The sequence below is a fragment of the Antechinus flavipes genome, chromosome 1, assembly GCF_016432865.1.
Source record: "Antechinus flavipes isolate AdamAnt ecotype Samford, QLD, Australia chromosome 1, AdamAnt_v2, whole genome shotgun sequence".
Classification (NCBI taxonomy): Eukaryota; Metazoa; Chordata; class Mammalia; order Dasyuromorphia; family Dasyuridae; genus Antechinus; species Antechinus flavipes.
In genome coordinates this window covers 561,134,935-561,158,347 of record NC_067398.1, presented here as the reverse complement: position 1 = coordinate 561,158,347, position 23,413 = coordinate 561,134,935, and the positions used below count along the sequence as shown (strand labels likewise).

At 35.6% G+C, this 23,413-nt stretch overlaps 1 protein-coding gene across 1 annotated transcript in view; it reads left to right on the top strand.

Annotated features, from left to right (window-relative positions):
• FARS2 (phenylalanyl-tRNA synthetase 2, mitochondrial) overlaps positions 1 to 23,413 on the top strand; it is a 631,382-nt gene that overhangs the window by 178,385 nt on the left and 429,584 nt on the right. The window contains exon 4 of the mRNA XM_051970739.1: positions 22,378 to 22,509. Coding sequence (XP_051826699.1) covers positions 22,378 to 22,509 — 132 coding nt within the window. The remainder of the gene's footprint in view (positions 1 to 22,377; positions 22,510 to 23,413) is intronic.

The window sequence follows — 23,413 nt, the reverse complement described above, 5'->3', positions numbered from 1 at the left end:
AGTGAAAAATTAAAATGTCAGGAAGAAGGGGAAAGGAAAGGAGTACAAACAATTAGAAGTAGAGAAAAGGAAATCATAATAAAAATAAAAATGATTTTAAAAAAGGAGAAGACATAATAACTTGGGCATAATTAGGAGCCTAATAAATGCTTGATAATGAATAAATGAGATGAAAATAGGAAGTGGAGTGAAAAGGAAGAGAGTGGATTTAGAAGGAGTTAGCACAGCACCTACAATAGAACAGCTATATTTTATTTGAGAAATAGCATGATCTGGACTATGTCAAAGACACAGTGTGCTGCAATACTCTTTAGTGCTGCCTGAACCAGATTAAACTATAAGTGGGAAAATTTAGCAAACTGAATTAAAAAAAAAACCCCACAATAATAGAATATCAATTATGTTAATTTTTTAAAGCTAATATTGGCTCACAGAAACTGATTTTGGGAATTTGTAGGTACTATTTAGTGACCCTGCTTTCTGTTTTGAGTTTAATGACACTGGTGTTGAGGATACTATCCTAGATTCAGGACAACTATCATCAAATATTTTTCAAGGACCAAGAATGTAATTGGCATTCTATAAATTAAAGAAAGGTGCTTCACTTGGAACCTCAGTGGTATAAATTTTGTCAGATATAATTTGTCTTGTGCTTTTTATTCTAATTATTTATACAGATTTTAAACCCTCAGGATCAAGTGAAAATTTTGATATCTTTAACAAATGTCATCTTCCTTTTTAAGGGGGTTATAGCTATGATAGTCCCCTGACAGAGTAGCCTTGCTCAAAGCAGGACAGATTCTTAAATTCCAAATGAATGATACATTTGTTGCATCATTATTTCAGGAAAATATATACACATAATACACACATGCAAACCATACACACACACACACACACACACACACACACACATATAATATACACATACTCACACATATAGAATTATCATAGGGATTAAGTGTGCAGTTCTCATGAGATCTGGAAAATCTAAGTGAAGGTTTTTTGGCTCTCCATACTAGAGAAGAAGTCTGAATTTTTTTCTTTTTCTTTTGTGGGATGTTTATAGTACTTTATTATAACATTTGGGTATTTTGTCATGGGCTCTGTGACTGCTGGCCTTTACATGTCCTCTGTAGCTTCTGAAAAACTCTCCCCCCCCCCCCCAATTCTGATTTAATTTCTTATGCCAACACATGATATATCCAAACTATGTCAGGGTAAACTGTGATGTGGAAGGACTGATTGTACACACACACACACACACACACACACACACACGCATCAACTTCTCAAACATTATGTATTCCATATACATATGGATTATATGTATACATGTATTATACATACATACATATAGGTGTGTACATACATTATGTATAATTTTTTGATATAGAATTAGGTTGCAAGATGTCATGAATTGTAGGATTTTAGAGCCAGCAGGGCTTTTACTAATCCTATAATTAGCAGAGTCAGTCTCATCTTAAGTAAGAGAAAACTGAGGCATCAAAGTTGTCTTGCTCATTTTCTTGAGAGTTGGTGCTAGATTCTAGCATTCTTTACTTCTGGTCCTAAGTTCTTTCCACTCTGCCTTATTGCTTTTCAAATTCATGCTCTGGTGATAGTAGACAAGCCTGCTACTTTTTCAAAAATAGACTCCTTTTTTCAGGTGGCAGAGTCAACAGAACTTTTATGTAGCGCAGTCAGAATGCGGTCCTTTTTTATAGAACATATTCCATTCTGTCTGTCCTATGAGGTAAGTAATACAAATCCCTTTATTCCCATTTCACAGATGTGAAGCTCAAACCATAGAAAGGCTTAAGCTTGCCCAAAGTCACACTGATGTTAATTTTCAGAGACAGGGCTTGAATCTGGATCTCTTGGCTCCAGTGTTCTTTCCTCTGTTCCTACTGTAGTTTCTGTTACGCATTCTATCTCCTTAGAGATTGTCATTTGTTCACATTAATTAAATTTATTACAAGTTTATGTTCAGAAATAATATACCTTTCTTCTCCAACCAATTACAGACTTTGATAGAACTCATGCAAAAGCCTAAATGCACATTAGCTCTCCATTTTTGCCTTACTTCCAGAACTAGCCCTTCATATGTTTATTTGTTAATGTATGCAGAAGTGTGTAAAATTGTGAGCTGATTTGTTTGGTATGCTTTGCACAACTGCTGAGATGTGTTATGGTGGTTATATTAAGCAAGATGGGAAATATTGGCTCAACCCATGACCATTTAGCAGCTGTTATAGAAATCAGACACGTGCAGACACATCCTTTCCATAGCATGCACACTGCATATTAACAACCCCCCAAAGAGCCTGTGCTGTTCTTGAGAATGAACATTGTTTCTTTTGGATTGTGAGATTCTTGTCTTTTTTCTCTCCCAGGCATTTCAGAACTGTGAACTCTATTTTAAAAATCTTTTCTTTTCTTTTTTAACCTTTTTTTGATGGTCCTGTAGGAAATTGGCCTTCTTTTGTACGTTAGCCCCATTTAGATCTGGAATTATTAGCTACACTGGGAAAAAAAAAAAAAAAAAGGACTGATGTTGGTAAAATAATACAAAAAAAATTGTTTTAATTAAATAAGAACTCAGAGATTATGTACTTTATGGGTGCTTTCAGAGTCTTCAGCAAACTAAGCAATTTCTAGATATTTGAGACTATGGCAAGGCTGTGGTCCTAAAGTTGTCCTTCCTTCTCCCAAGAGATGGGAATGACTTAGTTACCATTCAGGGAAGCCATGAACATTCCGTCTTTCATTAACTATTGCCTTAGCTCTCCACCTTCTACTCCCAGGTTTATCATGAGATTCTGAATCCTGAGAGCCACAATACAAATCTCAGAGCAATAATTCTATTTTTTTCTTGTTAGAATGGTGATATCCTCTGCAGAATTTTTGAAATGTGCAATAACCCCTTTATGTTCTATTTCTTTGCTTCTTTGTCTTATCTTTTTACTTTGGTCTTTTTATGATAGATTCCTTTGCACTTGAAAATCAAAATTAAAATTTCACCATTTTGTTTCCTTGTGGCAGTTTGTGTCCTTTTATTAAAGCTCCTGTTTTTTAGAGTGTAGTTTATTGTTTCTGTTAATGATTTGGTTGTACCCCTTTCCCCCGAGGCTTTTTTAACAGAAAATGTAGTTTTAGAAGGAGAAAAAAAAATTAAAAAAAACTCTACAACACTACTTTTTATTCTATTGGAATTTTCTTGGTTATACTTCAAAATGTTTTCCTTTTATAAATTTTCACAAATCTTTTGCTGACAGGCTAGGATAAAGGCTTCAGAATTAAGCATCTTTATTACTCTTCCCTTCACCTTCAATATCAATCTTCTTGCCTATTTTTTTGTTGACAAGCTAATTCCATATCACAACTAGGAAGGGATCCTTTTCTCTCTCTCTCTCTCTCTCTCTCTTTTTTTAAATTATAATAACTTTTTATTGATAGGACTCATGCCAGGGTAATTTTTTACAGCATTATCCCTTGCATTCACTTCTGTTCCGATTTTTCCCCTCCCTCCCTTCACCCCTTCCCCCAGATGGCAAGCAGTCCTTTACATATTGAATAGGTTACAGTATATCCTAGATACAATATATGTGTGCAGAATCGAACAGTTTTCTTGTTGCACAGGGAGAATTGAGTTCAGAAGGTATAAATAATCCGGGAAGAAAAACAAAAATGCAAGCAGTTTATATTCATTTCTCCGTGTTCTTTCTTTGGGTGTAGCTGCTTCTGTTCATCCTTGATCAATTGAAACTGAATTAGCTCTCTATCGAAGAGATCCACTTCCATCAGAATACATCCTCAAACAGTATCGTTGTTGAGGTATATAATGATCTCCTGGTTCTCCTCACTTCACTTAGCATCAGTTCATGTAAATTTCCCCAAGCCTCTCTGAAATCATCCTGCTGGTCATTTCTTACAGAACAATAATATTCCATAACATTCATATACCATAATTTACTCAACCATTCTCCAATTGATGGGCATCCATTCATTTTCCAGCTTCTAGCCACTACAAACAGGGCTGCCACAAACATTTTGGCACATACAGGTCCCTTTCCCTTCTTTAGTATCTCTTTGGGGTATAAGCCCGTAGAAACACTGCTGGATCAAAGGGTATGCACAGTTTAATAACTTTTTGAGCATAATTCCAAATATAATTCCAAAATTCTCCAGAATGGCTGGATGTGTTCACAATTCCACCAACAATGTATCAGTGTCCCTGTTTTCCCACATCCCCTCCAACATTCCACATTATCTTTCCCTGTCATTCTAGCCAATCTGACAGGTGTGTAGTGGTATCTCAGAGTTGTCTTAATTTGCATTTCTCTGATTAATAATGATTTGGAGCATATTTTCATATGTCTATAAATAGTTTCAATTTCTTTGTCTGAGAATTGTCTGTTCATATCCTTTGACCATTTATCAATTGGAGAATGGTTTGATTTCTTGTAAATTAGAGTCAATTCTCTATATATTTTGAAAATGAGGCCTTTATCAGAACCTTTGATTGTAAAAATGTTTTCCCAGTTTATTGTTTTGGAAGGGATCCTTTTCTCACCCAACTTCTTAGTACTTTGTATTCTTCATATGCCTTTATCATATTCTGACTTGTATTATGTTTCCTAGTATAATTATGGGGTTAGAGAAGATGAAGGTAAAATAATAACCAGTTATTTCCTTAAGTCAAAGAAAGCCAATAAAATAATTAAAGAAAAAATATGTTGAAATTTTACTGAAATATCTGAAATTGTTTTGAAATATTGAAACTATAAATTATATAAATGTATATGTAACATATATCTATGTACATAGATTTATATATAATTTAAAAATGAATAAGAAAAGTTAATTTTCTCAGATAGAGAAATTATATTATAATGGATAAAGGTCTAACCTTAGAGTAAGGAAGATGTTGATTTGAGTTTTACCTCTGTCTGACCAGAGACAAATTATTTAATCTCTATTTCTCAGGCAACTTTCCAAGATGATAAGTTAAAGGAGTTGCCAACCTGCATAGGTGAAAATTTTTTTCATATTAAGAGTTCCCTACATTGATGAAATTATAGGTTAAGACCTTTTCAAATGAAAAAAAAAATCCAGGACATTAATAGAAGAAGAGAATTTCAGAAATAGTAACAAGAGGCAACAATACTGGCATTCAGACAGTCTCTACAAAATCCCTATAATACACTGGAGCCCAAAAGACCTCCAGGGAAATCACAGTACAGATGCCTCCTCTTGTTAATTCAAGATTCTAATTCATAAAGATTCAGTTACAAAGTGTTATCATAGCTTCATCCATGTAAAGCAAAACAAATGAACACATTGTCTGTTTCTGTTAGCAACTGACTTCTTCCACAGATATTGTCCACTGCTTGCATATGTTGAGGAGGGAGGTAAGCCTTGCTGTTAGTGAGTATTCTTTAATTTATTCCCTCCACTCAGTGGTTGAGGTGAGCAGGTTGGATTACTACTTGCTCCCCATTGCCATTTCCAAGCTCATCTCTACCACCATCACTCAGTAACTTTTCCTCTTTTGAAATTGGCTAAATCTGTATCAACCACCCAACCAAAATTCTTGTCTCTGTATTACCCACTCACCACTAGGATATTCTCCTTCTTTTGTTCTCATAGTAGGGGACTTCAATGTATATATTGATACTACATTAAACATTCTTACGTCCTAGGTCCTTGAATTGCTCATTTTCTATGACCTATACCTCTACCTCAGCTATAGTATACTCTTGATCTTGCTATTATCCACAAATGTTTCTTATGCATATTTATTGCCTTATCTTTTAAGAGAATTTTATACTGCAGTTTAACATTCATTTGAAAAAAAAATGATTTTCAAATTTTCTGTCCTTGCAGCAACATATCATTTATACCTAAAAGTAATGCAAAACATATTTCCATATTAGGAAATTGCCTTTCTGATTACAATCTATTGTTATTTTACCTCTCCTTCTGCTTTGAAATTGCAGATCTTATTCTTTATGCTCACTGTGATGTCCAATTTATTGATTCCTTAGTACTTCTCAGGCCTTTATCATCCTTGAACTGGTTAAATTCTGTTCCCTTCTTCTTTTAGACCTTAATGAAACAGTCCATCTCTACACTGTTCTTTTCTTTTTGTCCTTTTCCCAAACCCTCCCCCTTTTTTGCCAGTCTTGCCCTGCCAAGCCTTAGTCCTGGGTGATTCCCACCATCTGCTAACTGCTCTTACTCAACTCCTGCCAAAACTAGAGAAAATAATGAAACCATATTGACTGGATCTACTACATATTTATGTTACATGATCTTAATTGGGCCCTTAACTACTATAAGGAAATTCTTTTACTTCCCTAATTAACTCACCACTATGGCTTTTCTAGATCTTTTCATCCCTCTTTAGACTTTCCTTAGCTTACCTTTGCCCCTCTACCCTTGCATCATTAAGAATATTGCCTCATATTTCACTGAAAAAAATCGAGACTGTTCCTCAGGAGATTCCTTTTTGTCTTTCTTCCTAATCTCACATCACCCAGATGCCGCCTGCCAGTGTCCCTGCATTCACTCCTGTCTCACATAATGTGGCCCTTCTCCTTGCCAGGACAAACCCCTCTCTGTGCATAAGTGATTTCATCCCATCCTCCAGCAAGTTTCCCCCTTTATTGTCCCTGTCATCTATCCATTCACTTATCTTGTCTCTCTGTGTCTGCGTGCTGCTTTCCTTCTGCCTGTGAACATGCCCCTCTTGATCCATCCATCTTTGCTAGCGATTGTCACACATCTGTCCTTCCTTTTGGAGCTAACTTCTTCGAGAAAGCTTTGATAATGAGGGTCTCCATTCTATCTCCCTCCGACTTCTCACCTCGCTGCTGGCATCTATCTGAACTGGATGTCTGGAAGACATCTTAAACTCCACATGTGGAAAATGGGACTTCTTATGTTTCCCACCAGGCCTTCCTTCCTCCTTCCCCTATTATTGTCAAGGATATCCCCATCCTCTTCTAGTCATCCAGAGTCCTGACCTGGATGTTTTTTCAGCTGCTTACTCTCTTTCATTCTCCATATCCAGTCTGTCACCAACACCTGTCAATTTTGCTTTTGTAGCACCTCTGATAAACACTTCATTTTCTTCCTGGTGTGGGTCTTCATCACCTCACACCTGGACTATTTGTAGAAGTGCTTATTAGAGGAATGAATAGAGATGCCTACCATGATTGTTTTTCCTAATGACCTATTAATAAAAATTGTGATGAAATTGGGAAAAAACAAAGTAATTGGAAAATTAGCTATATCCAGATCATGGGGGCCTTGAAGTTTGATCCAGTAAATAAGATACTCAAAGACTTTAGGAATAGTAAAGTCAGTGATAAATAAGGGGAAGGAAGAAATCTGGAGTAACCTTATATGTGCTGTGATAAAATCTCTTTCCCCTCAGTAGGAATTAGTGGTGTCACTTTTATTGTGTGTATTTGACGTAATTTTTACAACTGTAATGATAGACTTCTGTAGTACTGTTGCCCTGAGGCCAGTTGAGTAATGAATCATCAAGGGAAACCTAGAAAATTTTGTCCATCCAGTAGCCTGCTTTTCCTTTGGTGCAACATTATTTCAGTCATACTCTTTGCTCTATGAATCAGCTGAGAAGTGGAGGTGCTTCCCTGTTAGGAAATAGAAAATTGGCAGTTTCCCTTCAAACAAAGCTCTTTGAAATAGGAAGGATGAAGGAATAGGATTTGCTATTGTACCTATTGGTTATCTTTTCCCTGTCACCTGAAGAAGAGACTCATGTGGCTGGAAATACTTGCAGATCTTTAGAGTGGTTACCCATACCCCACATCCTCATAAATGATACAAAGGAACTATACTTCCAATCAAAAAGGGGTTGTATGGGTCTGATACTTGGCTGTAACAACCCCATCACAACTCCTTTCTATGCTGATTCAGCATAGTGTTTGATAGAACTAGGAAGCACAAATCTGGACTAACTCTGCCAAGGAACTCTGCCCCAATAGCATTTAGTGCTAGATAATGAATCTGCATGTTTTCTTCCAGGTCAGCATTCTGGGAACTAGTCCAGAGAAAAGGTCTTATCTTTTCAGTTTTGCATTTTGGATTCTTGGGAGAGCAATATTTCCTTTTTGTTTCCTGCTTCTCTGAGTTTTATTCTGTAGAATCTGACTTATTCTGTAGAATCATAGCTGAAAATATGAAAAGCAGTGTGATGTGGTGGGGAGAATACTGGACAGGGAATCAGGAAGACCTAGATTCAAATTCTGCCCATGAAATTTGCTATATTTTGTGTCAGTTTTCTTACCTATAAAGTGGAGTAAATAATATAAGTAATATTAATCTCAGAAGATTAATTGTGTGGATCAAAGGAGGTAGTTTATATAAAGTATTTTGCAAATGTCAAAAACAATTTAAATGCCAATTATTTTTATTTATTATATTTCTGAAGACATCTGTGTCCTGCATTTGAGGAAACAATCAAGGAAAATTGCATTATTCTCACAGAAGAAGCTAATGTAATACCCACAGATAAAGATGGTATGAAGGGCATGGATACTTGGAACACAAAACCACATAATGATGAAACACATTGTCATCAAAGGGTAGATCTATTCATTTATTTTTGTGTATGCATGCATATATATGCATATGTGTGTGTGTATATATCCACATATGTCGATGTTTGTATTTGTGTATGTGTGTATATATGCATATATATTGATATAGATACAAAATATCTATCTGTTTATATGGGAGGGAGAGACGTTTTTGGTTCTACATCATTTACATTTCTGGATATAATCCCTTCTTGACTTCCTAGGAAACCATCTCTTATAATAATAGAAATATGCCAAGAATCCCCCTACTTCCCCAGCAAAATTAACCAATGCATTTAAAACTTTTGCTGTATTCTGCATTTGCAGTTTTTTATTCCTACAGAGAAGTGAGGCAATGTACACTCTGACCTGGGGCCAAACTTCATTATAAATCATTTTATTGTTGTCCTTTTTATTTACTGCTTTTTTATTGATTTTTTTTTTGTTATCCATTTTTCTGATATCTATATTTTTATTTTTTACATCTTAATTTTTTTTATTTCTTCCTTTCCCATTCAATATATGTGTGCTTTTCTGGTCCTGCTTGCTTCATTTTGTATCAGTTCATGTAAGACTTCTCATGCTTCTATATTCTTCTGTTAATTGTTTCTTACCTCATTGTAATATTCTGTTACATTCGTGGATTTGAATCATCATCTGGTTGATACTCTGTTTCCAATTTTTTGCTACTACAAAAAGTGGTAGTTCAAAAATTTTGGTATATGTCTTTCTTCTTATCATCTTATCGTCTTATGCTCAGCAGTGGAAATTCTAAGACAAAATACATAGATATTTTAGTTACTTTCTTCATATAATTACAAATTGCTTTCTGGGATGGTTGGATTAATTTACAGCTCCATTAACATTAAAATGTATTAGTTTACTCATTTTTCTACAACATTTCTAACAACAACAGCTAGGTTACATTTAAATGTGATTAAAGCAAAATACAATTTAGTATAAATTAGAAAATTTTAGGTTTAACCCTAGTTCAAGCTCTCATTGCATCTTCTTGCAATGGTCTTGGAAAAGTTCTCCATGCCTTGAGTTTTTCTCCTTTCTACCTCTTCATTTCACATAGTAACTAAAATTATACTCTTATGGCACAAGTCTGAATGCTTCTCTCCAAAATTTTCAGTTCCTTTCTGTTGTGTTTAGGATAATATATGCACTTTTCTTTTTGCTACTTAAAGCCCTTCACAGATTCACTTGAACCTGTCTTTCTGTCCTGATTACATATTTGTCCCTGTGATGTAATGTGCATTTCAACCAAAATGTGCTAGTTGCTGTTCCTTACACAGGATTTACCCTCTCCTAAGGATACTTTTCAAAGGGTACTTCTCAAGGTTCAGTTCAAGCACTACTTGTATTATGCCTGTAATAGTTCTAATTCACCAGTTACTTGGGTTTCCCCATTTCATCACCATGACTTTGTATTTACTTTGTAGATAGCTTGTATTTATTTATGTGTCCATATATAATTTTCTTTTTAAAAATAGTTTACTTTTTATATTTCAATTAATAAGCATTTTTAAATTAATGTTTCCCCAGTACTCTGCTGCCCATTGAGCAAATTGGGGGAGAGGGGGACAGACAGACAGCAGACAGAGAGAGAGAGAGAGAGAGAGAGAGAGAGAGAGAGAGAGAGGGAGAGAGAGAGAGAATCTGCAAAACAAATGACCACATTAGCCATGTATGAAAACATATCCCTCATTCTTCATTTTAAGTTCATTCTCTCTCTGGTAAGAGATGAGTGGAATAGTTCATCTTCATTCATTTAAAGTTGTGATTTATTATTGCTTTGATCAGACATGTAAAGTCTCTCAAAGATATTTTTCTTCATAATGTTGTCGTATAAATTCTTCTACTTCTGCTCACTTTCCTCTCTTTCAGTTCATAAAGATCTCCCCACTTTTCCTTTGAAATTGTCCATTTCCTGTCAATAAAAATTATTAAAAAAAAAAAAAGGATGTACAAGAATAACTAGAAAAAAAAATAAATGCACTATGAACAATCTAAAAACAAATGAAATTGTCCATTTCAGCTTTTTTTTTCTGCTTGTAGGGAACCTAAAGCTGATATCATTTGAGTTGTTGAGTGCTGAATTGCAGTAGAGTCAAAGTCCCTTGAGTGTCCATACTTTGTTTGGTTTAAGGGGAAGAGGGTGGTAAAGAAAGGGCAGATCATCCCAGATCAAAGAACATGGAAGGAAAGAAGGAAGTAAGCAGGGAAGGAATGAAAAAAAGAAAAAAAAAGAAGAAAAGATGAATCTATTTTATCAGTTATTATGACATAATAATATTCTATTATTTTCATATGCCACCATTTGTTTAGACACTCTCCTCACTTTGTAATTTAGGGCTACCATAAAAAAGAGCTATTATAAATATGTTGTACATATAATATCTCTTCTTATTTGATTTCTTTGAGATATAAGTCTAGAGCGATCAAAAAGTATGCACAGTTTACTATCTTTCTGGGCATATTCTATATACATATTGTTTCCTTGATAGAATATAAACTTCTTGAGAGCAGAAACCTTTTGGTATTTAATTTTTCTATCCCTTCCAAGAGTGAAATATGTACTAAGGAGTTTTAAAAAATGCTTGTTAATAGATTGATTGATTGTGAAGAATGAAGATCAATAGAAAAATTATTCTCTTAAGAGGAAGTTTTTTTTTTTTTTTTTTGAGGGGGAGTGATGGGAGCTGGCAGGAGGTAGATACAAAATATCATTCTCAACTGGAGGTCCAAGCACTTGAGAAAAGGCTTATAGAGATTTCTAACAGATAGGATAAAAAAAAATAATAGCCTCTGTGAGGAATTGAGGCCCCCCATATTTGAAAGTGGGGACGGTTCCAATTTCTAGTCTAAGTGAGAATCTCCTTTGTTCATTATCCACCAGGAATATGGATGGGGGAAGAGAAAAACCAGGGATGGTACCATCAATTGTGCCAACCAATCTAATTTACAGCCAGACTTTTAATTACACATTAACAAATTCTATCTAGTTAGCATAATCTTTGCATTTAGCTTCATATGGAATAAGTTGCTTTTGTATTTAGAAATTATCCTTTGAAAATTTCTAATGGATTTATATAGTACAAGATATATATATATATATATATTTCTCCACAATGATTTGGGAAATTCAAATTTCCCCCTTTTTCTTTTATCTTCATTTCAAAACCTTAGTCTCTGGAGATTGAGTTAGCCTTCTCCTCTATCCAGATCTCACTCAAATGGATCAAGCCATTGTGTTCTCAGATTTGGGTAGGAATAAATTCTTTGAAAAGATTTCTCTAGGCTGGAAATAGCTTAAGTAAATAACATTCAAAGTTGGGGGCCAGTCTCATTGTAATATTCATTTTCTTAGTAATTTTTAACCAATCAGAATTAATTGCTATTCTTGGAAGCACTCTTGATATGCTTATGAACTGTGAGCCTCTAACATGACTGTTTTTGGAGAGATGGCCAAATGACCATCTTTCTGTTAAAAAGTTGGCATTATTAACAAAATTATGTCTATTCAACCTTTTTAAACTCTACATGTCTTTAACTAGACAAGAAAGCTTTGACATCTCTGGTATGGTTAGCATCCAGGTGAACCTGTGGAATATGGACTAGTGGAAAGGCTACTAGGTTAGAGAGCTCTGGGTTTAAAATTGATTTCTGATACTAGTTACTGACCTATGTAAGCCTTCTTATCTCTCGGGCTTCAGTTTTCTCCATTATTCCCATCATAATACAGGGATAATAATCCTTGCTACTTTTTGAGCATGAAATATCTTTCATGTGATCTAGGAAATTCACTTTGGCCGCTTAGATAAAATGCCAACCAATTCTCCTCCCACCTTAAACCCTTTTGTCACTTCTGACATATTGCTAGGCTTGAGGAACATTTGTGTCATTTCACAGTCAATTGAAGAATGAACTAAATTATTTTGAATGAGACTTCTGTCTGACTAGCAATGGGAAGGCAAAGTCATGTTGGCCAAGGATTGAAGACCTAATCAAGAGGATTCCTGTATCCATACTCCCAGGGCACCAGTTTGTAACAGCCCTTTAGCAAACTAATACTTTCTAACAAGCAGAAGACTAATAAAACTGGGATCAATTTCATGATTGTCAAACTGGTGGGAGGAAAAAACAAGTTTTTTTTTTTTTTTTCACTTTTGCTTTTTCCTATTATTTTAAATAAGTAGAGGGAATAATTGGGATTGAAGTCTCCCTAATATCTTCTAGCATGAGATTTGGAGGCTCTGGCACAGAATTGTATTGGCCTATGTAAGGAGGAAAAGACTCTTTAACATCCGCCTTGTAGGAGTGCTACTTTTACCCTACTTTTAAGTATGCAGTATTCTGCTCTAGGGTACCAGGCTGTTCATATTCACAGGAGACTCTCACCACCGAGCTGTATCTCTGTGCAAATTGGCAGATTTGCACAACACTAAGGAGGGATAAATCCTTGCAATGTGAATAAGCCCTCATTACTTCCGAAATAAGTTTTGAAAATATATTCAGCCCCCACAGTCCCTCCTGGAGGTTCAGAACTTTTGTGAATTTATCCTCCTCTCCTCTTCATTATTACCATATTGTTTTTCTGGAAGATAAGGTGGATCTCTTCTTTTACCTTTAAGGAGAAAGAGAAGCAAATCCTGACAAAGAACAATGCTATGGTTTTTAAGCAAAAAAAATTCAATTTGGACAAATGGGAGATTCATTAGCAGAACAGGGTAAAAGCTCTCTTTTAATGGCAATACCTGAGGGAAGATCTGAGTTTTATGGAATTTTATGAGCTAATAAGTCATTAAATTTTGTTGAATCCTAATCTGAAGAATGAGGGGGTTTGAAGAAATTATCTTTGAGCTCACTTACTTTTCTAGCATTCTTTAGAATACTCTTATTCCTGTTACTTGTGGATATTTCTGTATAATGGAATTGGGAAAAGGAAAATTAGGATAGACCAAACTGAAGGTCTGAAGGAAATCTCTTAGTCCCATTTTTATCTGAGAAGTTTGTCCCTGGAAAAGTATTTTGAGAGAGCAATAATAACAACAAGAACAATAATAATAAATGGTTGAAAAACTTTCTTGCTGCACAGTTCTATTCAAATGCATCTTAAAAATCTATTCCTTGAGAATGAGACTCAATAAAATGAGACCCAATCCTTGCCCGCAAGGAACTAAAAGTCTAATGGGAAGGAGTCTGTAGGGGTTGTATGCACATTGAATAATATAAGGAAGTTATCATTTAGTGCTGAGAAGATAAAATGTTATGAGAAATTTGAAGAGGGAGAGATCAAATCAATTTAGGAATGTCATTAAAATTTTTCTGAGCAGGGAGAGCTGACACCCGAGATGGGTTTTGACAGAAGGAAGGGGATTTCAACAGGCAGAGAGGTTGGAGGAGGATTCCTGTAAGGAGATTGTGTTAGCAAAAGTAGGACTGGAGGGACTGGTTAAGATTCAGGTGGCTAGTATGCTGTGAGGTGACATAAGCCTTATGAAGGTGAATATTTTCAGATAAGGCTGGAAAGAAAAATAAGAGGCAGATTATTGCCAATTAATTGCCAATCTAAAATATTTATCTATTATTTAGTAGGAGGGAACTGCTAAAAGTTTTAGAACAGTGGAACAAAGGTATTCAAAGGAAGATTATATGGATACCGAAGTGGATGGAGAGGATGGATAGAGCAATTAAATTATATTAAAATATTTCAAAAGAGAAATATTAAGATTTTGATTGTGGCAATTGTGAATGGAGCAGAGGCTATAGATGTGAAGGATAATGTGCAGGTAGGTATATCAGAATTGGCCAGATGATTTCATGTGAGAAAGGAGAGGGAAGGAAGTCAAAAAGATGTTTCTGTTGTCTCAAGCCTGGATGACAAAGATGACCTTGCGGTTAACAGAAATATTTGGGGAAAGATGATGACTGATGACTTCATTTTGGGACATGTCTCCTGTCGTTTTTTGAAATCTTTTAATCTTGGTCTACCTGAGAATGAGTGAGTGAGAGAGAAGGGACAGGCAGAGAGAGAATGAGAGAAGAGACAGAGACAGACGTGAAAGAGAAGGACAGACATGAAAGAAGAGAGACATGAAAGAGAGGAATAGATATGAGAAAGAATAAAAAAAATAGAGACAAACTACAGAGAGAAGGGGATAAGGGAGAAGGGAAAGGGAAATGAGATACACAAAGAATGAGACAGAAATAATGAAAAAAAAAAGAGAGGAAAAACAGCAGAAGTTACAGTTGATGTCTTTTGCAAGAGGCTAGTCCCAATGGGTAACTTGAATGTTTTTCTTGAATAGACATCAGATGCTGTTCCCAAAAGGTTATTTAGTAATTCTCTGCCACGTGTTTATCATGAAACTCATATAGAAACTCTTCCCCTCCCACCCCCATTTTTCTAATTAAAAAAAGAATCCATCATTTCATGAGTATAGGGAGCTTCTAGTGAGGAATATCCCTGACTAATGACTAAAGTACTAATGGTACTTGTTCTGCTCACTGTACAGTCTTAGAGTTGCTTGGGCTCCTGGTGGACTTGCTTGGGGTCATACAGTCCACGTGTGTCAGAGGTGGGATATGAATCCAGGGCTTCATTACTGAGAGATCAGCTCTGTATCCATATTGCCTATCATCTTCATCATCATCATCATTCTTTAATCAATTATTGTCAATCAATAAATATTTATTAATATCTGCTCTGGGCCAGGCACTGTGCTAAGCACTCATTAATCTAGAAAGAAATCCCCGATTATCTGCTTAATGCAAAAATGCTGCAGGATACATACCACTCAATTAAGAAAGCCATTTAAAAGCCTTCTAGCAAATGCTGCAACTTCAGTGATGGAGGATCCCACAATATTTGTGATACCAGTAACAAGAAACCTACAAACAAATGAGTGCCACATTGTATTCATTAACTTTAATATAATTATATAATAAGTTCTTGATTTATTAAATGTTCCAGTGGAGGGCAGTGTTGGTGAGGACATATATATGTGTATATATTTGCATATGTAAAATACATGTGCATGTATATAAAAACACATACAGTTTGGTTTTGACTACCAAATCTTCAAATTTTAAAGACTACTACTTTTGATAAAGTAGTCATACCTGAAAAGATCACCTCTAAGTACAAGGAATTAATGAAGATGGAGAAGGAAATCATTCAAATGAATCAATAAATCACCCAAAGTAAATAAAATATGAATTCATATGTGTACATTGTATTTTTTTTTCACTAGAATACTACTCAATTGATTTGTGGAGTTGGCAAGATAACCCTGACTTTGTCTTGTACCTATGATTCTGACAGGTCCTACCAAGCTAGAAAGAATTCTTTTGTTCTTTCTCCAAGTCTTTGTCTTAGCCCAACGGACTGTTCATTTGTTTTCTGAGAATCTTCTGAGAATCTTCTTGAGGGGGTGACCAGGGATTTGGTTACAGATTAATCATGTTTCTCTCAAAATTACTCCCTAAAATCATAGATTTAGGCACAACTGAGATCCAAATCCAGGTCCTCTAACTCAAAATTGAAGCTTTTAGACAAGCTGACATTTATATAATGTTCTTAAGTTTTGCAAAGCACATATCATATCTTCTCATTTGAACTTTATAACCCTGGAGAGTAGTTACTATACAGATATTATTCCCATTTAATAGAAAAGGATACTGAAATTTAAGTTTAATCTTTATAGCTCCCTAGAAAGTATTACAAATTAATTATTATCCATTTTACAGATGATGATACTCACAGGCTATCTGAATATTTTTAAAATTTGCAAAGCATTTTATATATATTTTAATTTGATCTTCACAGTCACTTTGGAAAGTGGTTAATCTGCAGGCATTATTGCCATTTTGCTGATAAGAAAATCAGTGAAGGACTTTACTAGTGGTCATGAGAGATGAAATTTGAACATATGTCTTGCCTGGCACTAGGCAAATGGTCTTTCCTCTATACCATATATCCTTTATCCACAATATACTGTAAGATGTAGTATGGAGACCAGTGAAAGAAAAAGGCTAGCAATATTGAGATACTTTTATATTTATTAAATGTTTAAAACTAAGGGTTCTTAAATGCTTAGATTTTATTAACTCCAAAATATACAAATTGAAACCTCTAAATGTACCCTCGTTATCTGAGGATAATGGGATTATCTTGATAAATTCTTTTAAAATAGAATGCTTAAGATGAATGGTTCTGTGTTAATGAGCCAATAAACAAACAAAAAAAAACCCAACTGTAACCTTTTGAGCTTCACCGCAATTAGTTATTAGAGATTCAACTTATATAATTTCATTCTCCTATAACCCCTAAAAAGATCAATAACAGCAGATAGTCAGGGGAAGAGTCAGACCACATAATCTTTATACTCTCATTTATAAACATATATATATATATATGTATATATATACTATACCACAATACACACACACACACACACACACACACACACACACACACACACAAAATCATTTTCATTTTATTGGGGATTCCCAGAGATTCCATCCCTGGTTTTCAAATTTCTAAAATGTTGTTCTGGCTTTTCTTTTGATTCATTAGAATCAGCCAGTCAGTTTCTAGAAAATGTAGGCCATTGAATTGGCAAAGGAGGTATGGTGGGTACAAAATATCAGGGGGAAAAACACTTTGAGAGAAATCTAAGTTATTTTAATTTAAAAACTACCCTTTGCAGAATTAAAGGCATTTTTAATTTGGGAAGACAGAAGACATTATGTGTGTAATCCATGTCCCAATATCTCAAGCTCTAGAGTCAGGTGGATTTGGGTTTGTTCTTAAGAATTTTCCACAAGTCATACTTTGTACATATTACCACCCAGGATTTCCTTAAGAATCTCAAAATTAGGTCCATTTTGTCTAGACTCAAGGACATTGAGGCCCTTGGCCCCCTCACAAAGCACTAAAGTGTGCACATGTACTCTTGCACACATACATATTTATTGTCCTTTCTTCATCTCATAAAAACATTAGAAAGGGCTTTCAGGAATCTGAAAATCAAGATAACAGTCAATGTAACTTCACTTATTTTTTTAAGTGAACTACATAGTCCTCCAGACTTATAGCACTGCTCTATAGTTGATATTTTCCTGAAAGGTAAGCACAAGGGGACTGCAGAGAGATGTCCTCTCTCCTCTCTGATAAAAGTCAAATCAAGAATTGATTAAATACTAACTATGTACTGGGCACTGTGCTAAGCATTGGGAATACAGAATACAGACAGCAAAATGACAGTCCCTACTCTGGAGGAACTTACATTCAAGTGAAGGAAGAAAACATACAAAAGGAAACTGAAAAGGAGGGTAGAATGGAGAGTAAATATGGTGGCTTTGGACAGTTGGGTGTGGAGCTCTGGAAGGAATGAAGAAGTAAACATGGCTGTCCTGGCAACCCTACTCTTACATGGAAGATCTGAAAGGAAATGGCCAATCAAGGAAAAGATCTCTTGGGTTGGAGGGATTTTTCAAATTGAGAATGATGAGACTCAGTGACAAAGGCAACTTCCAAGATTAGAAGGTTAAAGGCAGAGAAGGAAGGCCAAGAATGACATGAACATGGCTAGCCTGGGACCCTTTCTTAAAGTGGAGATTCTAAGAGGAAACAACCAATAACTCTTCCTCTGGTGAACCTCACATTTCCCTAGAAAATGGTACTATCCTCTAGACTTATAATGCTACTTTAATTTTGAGGCTTCCCAGCTACACCCAAAGAAAGAACACTGGGAAATGAATGTAAACTGTTTGCATTTTGGTTTTTCTTCTCGGGTTATTTTCCCCTTCTGAATGCAATTCTTCTTGTGCAACAAGAGAACTGTTTGGTTCTGCACACATATATTGTATGTAGGATATACTGTGATATATTTAACATGTATAGGACTGCTTGCCATCTGGGGGAAGGGGGATAGGGAGGGAGGGGAAAAGTTGGAACAGAAGTGAGTGCAAGGGATAATGTTCTCCATGAGCCATTATTCACAGTAGGAGTTGAAGGTAATTTCTCATTCTGCCCTTCTTTTTCCAGTCTCTGGCCCTTTCTGTTTTTCTACCTCCAATGGTACATATTTATTCTTTCTGTGAGGAACTGTAGTGAAATTCTTCTCACCAAAAAGTTGAGTTCAGAAACTTGAATATGATTTTTCTATTTTCATTCAGATTTAAGCTCCTAACTATAAGTGTCCCTCAAGGCTTTGTTTTGGGCCCTTTTCCCTTTATACATTTTGATTATTTCACCAGCTCTCTTAGGTTCAGTTATCATCCCTTTGAAGATAATTCCCAGATCTATACATCCAGCCCTAGCCTTTCTTCTGAGCTTTAATCTAATATCACCAACTGTAATGTCTGGGTTAGCTTTCTAGAGAGCCTTGGGACCAGTCTTGGTCTCAGTAGAATAATCACTACGAGAATAGTTAGGAATAAAGTCCAAAGTGTTTATTGTTTCTTACACAGTCTGTGTCTGTCATAATCTGACTCAGTCTCCTCTGCCAGTCTGCAGATTTGACTTCTGTCTGACTTCCTGTCCCCAGTTCTTATATATCCTATTACAATTACATCATTACAGCATACTGAATATGTATGAACTAGAGAACCATTATATCACCATGCTAAGTACTAAATATATGTAAACTAGATAACCATTGTCTCATCAATTCCTCTGAGTTAGTTAACACCTTGTTTCAAGTATATTTCTCCAAAGTCCCGCTGTCTACAACCAGCTACCTTTTGGACACCTTGAATCACATGCCCCTTAGTCATTTCAGACTCTGCATGTCCAAAATTGGAGTCATCTTTATGTGCTATCAGTAGCCATTTCCATACCTTGTTAAGAGATCAAGGTCTACTCAAAGGCTTCATCTTTTGACTTTGTGGAGGTGATCGCATAAATAGAGCCTAATTTGCTCTTAAATAGCCATATTTAACATGTGAAACTGAGACTTAATATATTTCCAAAACAATAATGTACTAATTTTTTAAAATATTATTTTATTTTTTCAAACATATGCAAAGATAGTTTTCAGTACCCACTCTGCAAAAACTTGTGATCTAAAATTTTCTCCCTCTCTCCCTGTCCCCCCTCTCCAAGATAGCAAACAATCTGATATAGGTCAAACATGCTCAAATCTTATAAACATAATTCTATACGGGTCATGTTATGCAAGAAAAATCAGATCAGAAGAAAAAAAACACTAGAAAGAAAAAAAAAAACCCAACAACAAGCAAACAAAAACCAACAATAACAAAGTGAAAATACTGTGATGCACACTGAATCTCCATAGGTCAATAATGTACTAATTCAAATCCTTTCTAATATTTTACATTATCACCATAAATGAATCAGCATGCTACTGAACTTTAAAGAATTTAATATTCTTTAATTTTTAACAATTTATGAGACTTGGAGGAAAAAAAGACTTAAATACAGAAAAAAATGAAACAAAACCCATTGCATTAGAGAAAAAACAAAGGTATTTGTTTTGTGGCCTTCATGTCAGGAAACTGTAGAAAGCACTTATCTTTCAGGAAAAGAGCTGATGAAAGAAGAAGAAGGAGGAAAAAAAAGCTGAAATTCACTGAATATGACTTCTGCTACCTGGATCTTTGTCTAATCAATCTTATTTTCTGAGCTATCACTATCAGCAGTTTCTGCTTTTCTCCATTCTTCATTTTTATCACTGTCATGGACTTCTGAACATTGAAGGTTTGCCTGAATTGAGACAAATTTTTCTATCCCTTCATATATAAGTTTATTTCTTGATATCATGTGAGTACTTCAAAATTTAGAACAATTTTCTTCTACTGCAGTGGGTAGAGGAATCAAGCAGGAAAGATTAGAGATCCATAAGAAGTTAAGAGATCCATTGTACAAAGACTTTATCATCCATCAAATTACAAGGATGGGGTAAAGATTATATAAGAATATCTTATATTAAACTTTTAAAATTGATTTTTCTTAGAAATAAAATTTATTATCTTTTAAAAATCCAATCAGACCATTTATGCATAAAACACATTAATGAAGGGGGAGGAGGAGCTTGGAGAAGAAATCTCTGTGTGTCCCAAGCAATCCCTCAGGCATCTCCCTCCTTCTACATAATTCTGTTGAAGCAAAATTCAAGTAGTTTATAAGTGCCACAATGTAGAATGCCTTTAATATATAGCATGCAATATATGGGTATTACTGGTTTTTGTTTTTTAATGAAAGCTCACAGGAAAGCTCTGTATTCTTAATAAGGGAGTAATAAATAAATATTATTTTCTTACTGGTTTTGATCACCAAGTACCCCCTTAGGTCCAAGCTTCATTTAGTGTGTAAACTGACACTTTGATACCTTCTTTAGTGACCCTCCTTCCTCCCCCCCTCCCAACTTATTTTGTGAAGTTCTTTGGCTCTGTTAAATTATTCAGATCAGAAGTTAAATCTGGGTTTAATTTATGTGTAACAATCTAGTAAATGAAGATATGCAAAGTGAGCTTGGCCTTTATTCCTATTTTAATGTATTTTTCATTATCATTATGATTAAACAGAAGCTAAGTGCCCAGAGCTCAATGAACTGTTGTAGATCCTGTCCAAAGGAATTTAACTGAAATTGGTTCCTGCCTTGGGAAAGTGCTTGTGAGGTATATTCTCATAGCCCAAGATTGTTTCTGTAAATCCAGTCTTTCCTGAGAGCACAGCTGTTAAAGAGGTTTGTGACAGTTACCTGCTGTGACTCACAAGGGAGGGTTACAGGAGTTTTACAGCCAGGGGATATTTTTTATGCCTGGAAGAGACCTTAGACATGATCTTTCATTAGCCAACCTTTCCACCCCTATAACCAAGCAGTTCCTACTTCTGTTTCCTGACTGTGAGAACTACATCAAGCAACTGTGGCTACTAGTATCTCCTTATTGAAGGGTGTGAGTGATTGAAGTTGGGAAATTCAAACTAACCCTTTTGTTATAATAGGATTTAGATAGCTGGATGGTACAATTAGTATAACACTGGTCTTGGACTTGGGATGACTTGAATAAAATTCCAGTCTCTTGACACATAGTATCTCTGTTACCCTGGACAAGTCAGTTAATTCAGTATCTGCCTCATTTGTGAAAGGGCATTAACCCCCTAGTATTGTTGTCAAGTTAAAAAAATAGGATATGATGGTAATTTAGAGAAATTAGAGAAATGTAATTCTGGGATTAATCATTAAGATATGTTTGAAGTAACATAGAAATTTAGTGGGGAATTTTTTTTTTTAAGTTTTCTATTTGGATCTAAATAGAAATGAACGTTAATCAGATTTTTTTTAATAGGTCATAAGGAATGACTTAAAGTGAAAGATAACACACTGAAGAAATAAGCCTTCTTTCCCTGATTCCCAGTCTCTAAGGAACTGTTAGTCATTTCCACTTACAGAAAATAACAGAATTACCTGCTTTCCCATGATCTTGCCTTATTTTTCCTCCTTTGCCAGGTGGTGCAGAAATTTGACAAGTGATTGATTTGGTTTCAGAGGGTGCTAGAATTGCACAAAGTGTTTTTCATATTAGAAAAGACATGGTCATTTTTCCCACAAGTTTAAAGATTTATTGCCTCACACTAAAGTATTGCAAATTAGGTTGTTTGCTATTTATTTTCCTCAGAATACAGTAATTGGTGTCATTAGCTGAAGGGCAAGTTTGATCCACAAGGAGGGAGTGGAAAGCCTTTTAACACCCACTATTTATTTATTTGAAATATTTGTTGCAGGACTGGAGATTAGATGGGTGGACTGCTACTTCCCTTTCACTCATCCGTCTTTTGAGATGGAGATCAACTTTCAAGGAGAATGGATTGAGGTGCTGGGATGTGGAATCATGGAGCAACAGCTAGTCAATTCAGGTATGCCATACTTTAGTGCTTCCTCAGCAGTTTTGGTCAGTTTTTTCCCCATGAATCTTCCACTGAGGATCATGGGAGCCTTTCTCCTTGTTCTCCTAATATCCTGAGGGTATTGATGCGGCCCTCCTGGCTGCCCCTCTTGTCTTTTCTCATTGTCACTGCGTGCCCAACTGGGCACTTCCTTTTCTCACCTATTGTATCCTGGATAACGTGTTTAATGCTGCGTGTTGCCTAATGTGAGCCATTATCCACAAACTGCTTAGAAAATACTTATACCCAACTTTGCACGTTTTGATTGTTTGCAGTTTTGATTCTTCCGAGATCAGGGTGTTCTATGAACCATTATAAGCACATAGCATACCCAGGTATCATTGGTGCTAAAAAAAACATCCAGTCTAAGATCCTTGAAAACACTGCTCAGTTTTCTAGAGAAGAGCCAGCAGGACCTCTTAGTATTACTCAGTGCTGGACTCAACTGATTGTCGAGCTACGGTGCGTGATGCAGCTGCACGTTGGCAGCGCACCCCAAGATGTACTTTTCATCCATTCTGTTTCTGCCCTGCGACTAATTAAGAGTTGCTGTAGGTTTCAGTGGTGAGGTTTAGTAGTGTTCCAGACTTCCACGCAATTAATTGGTAGTGTCATCTGAGAATACAAATATTTGATAACCATCACTATCAATAGTTTGAATTCTGGGGAGGTTACATGATGATAGGAAACACCTTAAGTGTACATGTCTCCTTGCTTTACATTTCACTGGACATCAGGAGTAAGCAGGTTGTAGAACTAAGTTGTCCCTAAAGACACATGACTTCCACAGCCTCGTCCATCCTGGATTTGAGTGATTTTCTGATAGTTGTGGGAGAGACTGTCAGAAGAGAGCTTCCAAGGTTAGATTTTGTTC